The sequence below is a fragment of the Cynoglossus semilaevis genome, chromosome 18, assembly GCF_000523025.1.
Source record: "Cynoglossus semilaevis isolate Cse_v1.0 chromosome 18, Cse_v1.0, whole genome shotgun sequence".
Lineage (NCBI taxonomy): Eukaryota > Metazoa > Chordata > Actinopteri > Pleuronectiformes > Cynoglossidae > Cynoglossus > Cynoglossus semilaevis.
The window spans coordinates 7,297,566-7,304,730 of NC_024324.1; the positions used below are offsets into that span (position 1 = coordinate 7,297,566).

The 7,165-nt window shown below is 41.1% G+C and overlaps 1 protein-coding gene across 1 annotated transcript in view; it reads left to right on the forward strand.

Annotated features, from left to right (window-relative positions):
- The window catches only part of col9a2 (procollagen, type IX, alpha 2), a 129,624-nt gene that overhangs the window by 113,335 nt on the left and 9,124 nt on the right, over positions 1 to 7,165 (forward strand). Inside the window, exons 32-46 of the mRNA XM_025065342.1 lie at positions 878 to 901; positions 990 to 1,043; positions 1,223 to 1,276; positions 2,340 to 2,390; positions 2,479 to 2,535; positions 2,614 to 2,667; positions 3,901 to 3,954; positions 4,082 to 4,135; positions 5,203 to 5,256; positions 5,351 to 5,404; positions 5,780 to 5,833; positions 5,927 to 5,980; positions 6,066 to 6,119; positions 7,003 to 7,047; positions 7,145 to 7,163. Coding sequence (XP_024921110.1) covers positions 878 to 901; positions 990 to 1,043; positions 1,223 to 1,276; positions 2,340 to 2,390; positions 2,479 to 2,535; positions 2,614 to 2,667; positions 3,901 to 3,954; positions 4,082 to 4,135; positions 5,203 to 5,256; positions 5,351 to 5,404; positions 5,780 to 5,833; positions 5,927 to 5,980; positions 6,066 to 6,119; positions 7,003 to 7,047; positions 7,145 to 7,163 — 736 coding nt within the window. The remainder of the gene's footprint in view (positions 1 to 877; positions 902 to 989; positions 1,044 to 1,222; positions 1,277 to 2,339; positions 2,391 to 2,478; positions 2,536 to 2,613; positions 2,668 to 3,900; positions 3,955 to 4,081; positions 4,136 to 5,202; positions 5,257 to 5,350; positions 5,405 to 5,779; positions 5,834 to 5,926; positions 5,981 to 6,065; positions 6,120 to 7,002; positions 7,048 to 7,144; positions 7,164 to 7,165) is intronic.

The window sequence follows — 7,165 nt, forward strand, 5'->3', positions numbered from 1 at the left end:
ATTTTCCACACGAAGCACCACCTACTGGAGGGAAGTGGGAATTGTTTTGCCAACAAGTAACAATAAGCTTGAAATTAATGTGTATTTCAGACGGAGCAACAGTTACATTAAATGTGGAAGTGTAATTAAACACTATTAATTGTTCACGTTATAATAGTTAATGCAAAAATGTAGTAAGTTGTAAAAACTGCAGTATGAAAAGATAAAAACATGAGAAAAATATTACTAGTCATACAGTGAGTGAAGGATTTATATTGGTATGGTTTATAATGTCACAGTGTGAAGGGAAATCTGTATTAGAAAGAGTTGCACAGATTAAAGTTTATTAGATAGTGATATGCATATTTACCAAAAAAGGCACTTATATAAAAAAGAGAAAAAAGGAAAGAAATTTGCCAGTAATTTTTTGAATTGCATAAATGACAATTAAAATCTAAAATCAAAGTGTATCTTCAACAGATCTCAACAGATATAATGTAAAAGCTGCGGATGACCACTAGGTAGAGGTGTTTGCCCACGTATTGCATTGCATCCAGCATCATCAAACATTCAGGATTAGCTCAGATTCACCCAACATTAGTACTTGAGTGCGGCACTTGAAGTGACATTCTTAAGCTCTAGCTGATTCTTTTGGCAGTTTCTTATGTCATCCGTTCTGTTCTTCCTTCAGGACGGCTTACGCTGTTTTGTAATTAATCGCATGCAAAAGACTCAGCAACCGTCCTCTGAACACTGTTTACTCTGCACTGACACTGCACACACACACTCCTTGTTTTAGTCTTGTTGTTATTATTAATTGGCTTTTGCTAATAAGAATTGTTTCATTGATTGATTGGTTGAATGGTAAGTAAACCGTTTTTTCCTTCCCCTCTTTCAGGGCGCAGGCCTTCCAGGACTAGCTGTAAGTAACTTGTTCAGTGTAACACACTGTAAGTGGGCTGGATGTGTACATGTTCTTCAGCGTATTTTGTCTCTGTTTCTTTGTCCAGGGTGTTCCTGGGCCAATCGGACTTCCTGGAGAAATTGGACCAACTGGACCAAAGGTGAGGTCTTAAGAGTTACTGTAATACATGAACCCAAGTCATCAAAATCAATGGAAGAAAATATATGGAAATGCACTAGGTCATTGGACATGATACAAAAGGTTTACACAGGCAAAGAAACACCATTTTGATAGGTTGTATGTGGGTTTTTTTTCTGATTTTTCTGTTCCATCTTTCAGGGAATCTTGGGACCACCTGGTGCTCCTGGACTTCCTGGACCTCCTGGCAAACCGGTAGGTGTCAGAGCACTCTCACTCATCCACAAAGTGTCTGCCTATTAAACCATAAAATCCTGGAATAATGCAATAATATGAAGGTTTAATAAGTAATATGTAAGCTGTAAAAGTGTCAAACGATATGACTTACTGCGTTTAATATAGCCTTAGTGTCAGCAGGGATGCTGCCCCCTTTCTTTATTTTTCATGATGTGTTTTTTCTGACGTTGCATTTAGTTAATAATTACCAGTGGAATACAGAACAGTATTAATGCAACTCAGAGCTGCTGCATATGAACAAGTAGAGAAGTGATTGTTAACTAGCTCTGCGTTAGAGCACACATTGTCCTCAAAGGGCCGTGTGGCTGCAGGTATTTGTTTCGACCGAGCAGAAGCACAGACGGAATGAACTGAAATGAGTTGATGAAATGTTTGAAGTCAGGTGTAGGAATTCTGGTTTTGTGTAAATCTTGGTTGTGTTTGTGAAATATGATACTTTGCTCAGCAATATCTACAGTATTTTACTGGCTTATCATTAATATTATTGGCCTAGCAACAACTTTATTTTTAGGCTAAAAATATATATTTTTTTTGTTTAAAAAAACATTAAAATGTTTAGTAGAAGGAGTTCATATCTTTTATTTGCTGTTGAGCAATTAGACCAGAAGACACTAAATGGTGAGACGTCACACAGGTTTGTGCTGCATTTCCCAGCGGTATAATTTCCAGAAGAGGAAGGGGAGTGCCTTTAGCGAGAGTGATGTTACTCGCCCAGGGGAACGTGCTTGTTTAGCTTCAGTGCTTTACTAAGGTAAATAAACCTTCATCAGATCAGTGGGCTGTCCCATCTGCTTGTAGCAGAAACCCATCAGTTGTACTTTTTTTTTGTTTTTGCCCCCTGCTTTCTGTAAACATACTCTGGTTGAAGATGAAAGATGGATAAAAATACAGAGAGAGAGAACACCAAAGAGCAGGATCATGTCCTGCCGACAGGAGTCAAAATCTCAAAACCTCTGTCATCTGTGACGAGGTGAGTAAGTAGATCACTCACATTGATTTCTTCCTGCATCTGTCCATCTAGGGTCCTCCAGGGAAATTTATCGGCGGGGAAGAAGGAAGTGCAGAATTCCAAGTAAGATCTAAAGACATTTCAAACCGGGCAAATGTGCTGTACGTGCTTCCACCTCCATAACCTGCCTTTTTCTCTCTGTCAACAACAGTGTCCTCTCAACTGTCCAGCAGGACCAAAGGGACCTCAGGGTCTGCAGGGAGTTAAGGTAAAACACTGACTTCATACGAAACGATGTTATTGATGAAACTGTCGTGGCATCATTTTTAAATATCTCGCTCCACAGGGACACAAAGGGCGTGCTGGGATTCTCGGCGACTCTGGCAGCATTGGAAAAATGGTAAGTTGAGACATTTTTGCTCAACATATGAATTTATGTAGTATTTCAGTGTTGCAGTACATATAAACAGTTTTGAAGATTTGATAAATACTTTTATTGTTATCTATTTTGAATAGAAATATTGAGAGCAGTGTCAGGTGTCGTTGCAGTTTTCAAATCCTGCAAAGTGAAAACACAGAGAAAAGAAAGGAAGAGCACCACCTAGTGGGAAACGAAAAACAAGATTATCATCACAACATGTATTGATGTGTGTTTGTTCAGAGAGAGAGAGTGTTCAGCACACAATGAGAGCAGTGTAGTTCCCTCAGCAGCCCAGGCCTACACCAGCCGGCCTTACTGTACATATATGCTTCAACAAAGAGGTTTGAAGTGTGACTTAGATTATAAAGCCTGGATAGTAGAAGCCCTGCTTACACACCGTGGAAACCACTAGTTGCTCTGTGTATTTGGTGCAAGGCGATCTGTTGCTGGGGTGTACACATCCCAGACTCTCGCAGACTCATCTGCCATTCAATACAAGCGAATGCAAGGATTACAGCTCTAATAAGGCCCCTTGAGATGCATGAGTGCTACTAATCTGGTCGTGATTAGTCAGGCCTGGCCCTAGCTGTGCATTGAACAGCCAGATGAAAGGGCTAGAAAAGACTCAGGTACAAAGAGGTGAGAATGAGAGAATCAGTGATCACGCAGCCCGCTCACCTTGCTGTATCAAGCAGGGCTAATGAGCACACGGTGGGCTCCGAGGAAGAGCCCAGCCAAGCCCCGGGAGTTAGCCTCTGATCCTCCCACACAACGAGTCGTCTGGCAGCACTTAGATACTCTAAATACTCGGCACATTGAGTCTTTTGGACGACCTGCCCTGTTTTCTCGAGGACAGTAAGCTCGATGTTGGGAAGCTGCTAATAAAAAATGTACAGTTGCTTCAGTATTGCAGCTTTATCTATGAGTGAGACGCTACAGACCCAGAAGGCTAGTGAGCTAAGATATGCCTCGCTTTTATCAGCTCAGCACTTAAAATAAAAAACAGGATTAGGAGGTGAATACATTGTTTCAACATATGCATTTTTAAATTTTTCTGATCTCATTTCATTTACTTTTTTCTTTTGCAAAGGAAAAGCAAATCATAAAACCAGTAGTTGGAGGTTGTGAATGTGTGCTACTGTAATTGGAAGCATGAACATGTGCAGAATAAAATGACCTAAATCAGCCTCATCTTTTAATCTTTTCCACCAGGGTGTCAAGGGAGAAGCCGGCATCTCCGGGGAACAAGGAATCCCAGGACCTTCGGTACGGCGAAGATTTAACTACTAAGTTTAACGGCTTTATAATATACTGAGAGAAGCAAGTGTTACGATCTGAAAGGTTTGGTGTTGGACTTTGTGAAGTAATTGTTTTTTTTTTACTCTTTTTTCAGGGTCCGATCGGTCTGAGGGGTTATCCAGGAATGATGGGTCCAAAAGGAGAGGCAGTAAGTGCTGTTTGTTTGTTTTTGAGCCGCACTGCTATTGTTGTTAGATGGTTACTGATAAAACATCAAAGCCTGTGCTCTCTATATCAACATCATTCATGGGCAGCAATGAAGCCGTTGTGTGTATTAGAAGCAAACTCTCACAAATGTTTCAAAGTGCAAGTATATGCCCCAAAACGTGCTAACAATTAAAAAATGTTTACTCAAAACTCCAAAAATATCTATCTGTACATGTGAAATTGTCACTAAAACAAGCAAGGCTGTAGTCTTACTATCAGGAAAAAATGAGAAGTCCCAGAAATGCCTTAAAATGGTAGTTAATGGGCCAAAATGTGTTACAGAGTTGATAATTAGTGCTTAGGAGACATATGCTAACATGTCAAAGTGTCAGCAAAAGGATGCTTGTCATGAGATGTTGGCCTACTATTGTTTAGAGAGAGAATTTTAAGAGGGAATTGTGTGGCGGAGGATGAGGAGAAATGGATAAAAAAATAGATTTATGTGGAAAACTAGATGTATTGGTGATGATAATCAATACTGTAATGTATGTAGTCTGACAGGAGAAAGTGTAACTGTGAACACAGAAGGAAAATAAGATCTTCTTACCTGTTAGACATCTTGAAAGAAATGGCATCAAACAAAATCAAACTTTATTTAATGTGGTGTCTGTGTAGGTTCTCAGTCATCCAGGTCATCTTATCCAAAAGTAATTAAATTGAGGTTAACTGGACGGAGTAGGTTTCTTAAAGAGATTCAGCTCTCATCCAAGAGGCTTCTTCACTTCTGAAGAAGTATGTAATGTCATCTTTGCACGTGTAAAAAGTAATTATAAATATGCTGTGCATCATGAGAACTCGAGTCAAGGACACTTTATTTTTTCATAACATTCATTACAGTTTTTGTTAATGTTTTCTAGGATGTATTTGTTGTAATCTGTTTAAATAACAACATAACATACATTCAGACAAATCTGGACACATTGCGGTAATGAGAAGGTTGTCATGAAGTGCAGTCAAATGTGAATGAAATATAATAAATGATAAATGATATTTTATCTTTCTCCTCAGGGGCCCCGCGGTTACAAGGGCATCGGCGGACCTGTGGGAATTCCTGGCCCTCCCGTAAGAACACACAACTAGGCGTACTTGTTAAATTAAGTGTCTTCTACAGTAGTGTCCTAATCTTTTTTTTTTTGTTTGTTTTTGTTGTTTGCAGGGTGAGGAGGGACCTCGGGGGCCACCCGGAGAGGCAGGAGACAAGGGCGACAAAGTGAGTCTATCGGCGGAACAGTAGACAAATGCAGAAAGTGGTTTTCAGTAGTTGTTGGGCCACAGCACATGAAATATAATGATGCATTGATGTTAATTTCCCCACAATTTACTGCTGCAGTAATGGAAGAAAAACACAAAGAGATTCTTAAGCAGCTGTTAGTATGTCTTTGTAGTTTCTGTAGCCATCTGCTGCCGTCTAATGAAAGCGTATGAAGTCGTTATGGTGTCTGTCATAGGCAGACAAGAAATGTTTTTTGCATAAGATGTGTTCCGTTGATGTTCTGCGGCCCAGTGGTTGAGAACCACCAGAGTAGACGGTGTCTTCTTTGCGCTTTGTGACATCACTAATGCTGGTTTTGTCCATCTTTCACAGGGCAGCAGAGGAATCCAGGGCCCACAGGGAATAACTGGCAAAAAGGGGGAGAATGTGAGTGAGAGCACATCTGTTCAGTTGTGCTGCACAGTGGCATTGGAGAGTGTGCCAAACAAAGTCCACTGACACATCTGTCTCCTATTTCAGGGTCTGCCAGGTATAGACGGGAAAGACGGCACACCTGGTACTCCTGGAATCAAGGTAAGGCTGGCCAGATGATCAAAGACGACTAACTTTAATCCCAATAAAAGAAGGCAATTAATCGTTTTGTTCCCCTTTTCGGCAGGGCGGCCCCGGCCAGGCCGGTATGCCCGGTCCTCCCGGTCCTCAGGGGGCAGCGGTGAGTGATCTTTGAGCGCATTGCTGGCAGATTTCATTAGAAGATTTGTCACCACGGGCATCCAGGGCGCATACAAATGAGCCTGCCTGTAAATGTTTATTGTCACGGTGGTGTGGTGTAGGGAGTTATTGTTTTGTCTGTATAAATCCAATAAGGCCAGAACACAGATGGAGGGAATGCAAAGCAGTCTGTAAATTTTACTTTGTTTCATTTCCTGGGCTCCAGTCCAGGTAAACAGTGACCCTGTGACCGAAGTTTTTGTTGTTGTTCTTGTTTCTTGTATTGAGGGATTTATCACAATCAGACCTATGTGTGTGTCTGGGCATTGTTATGACCAAGGGTTAAGGTGGCACAAGATGCAAACTTTCCTATGTGGCGATTGCAGTTAGGCCAGTACTTTTGCAACTCAAACACCATAACTTAAGGCTGCTTTGTGCTCTGCTCTGTTATAGCAGCCCACACACGATCAGTCCAAGGAAGCCTGCTGTGTGGTTGCAAAGTCTCCCACAGCAGCGACTTATTTCAGTCATTATTATTACTATTATATCAGGGCTCAGTTATATTACCATCCACAGCCTGCACCTGTATCCACACAGTAATATCCACATCTATCACCCAGCAGCATTTTGAGGTTACAATATGGAGGTCGTGCTCCCTGTATTTCAGCTGTACGGATAAGACTGTACTGTCAGAATGCAACAGTGGTTTAATACGGTATTAGGACTTTATTAGATAGTTAGAAGAACGTGCAGCTGAATCTGCCAGCTGCCGTGAAAGCAGGAGGCTTATATGGAAATGCTCTTTGTTTTGTTAATACTAAGTACAGCTAGGACACACAGGAGTTGATGTAGGTGATCTTAACTCCCATTCTATGTCTTCATAGGGTTTACCTGGCAGTCCTGGTGCTAAAGGTGGAGCAGGAGATAAGGTAATGTGAATAGTGACTGTACGGGTGAAATAAAAATGAAGCAGTGTATTTTCCTATTTGCATATGCAGTAATCATATCGTCACTTTATGTGCATAGGGTGAGCCTGGCCTTCGAGGT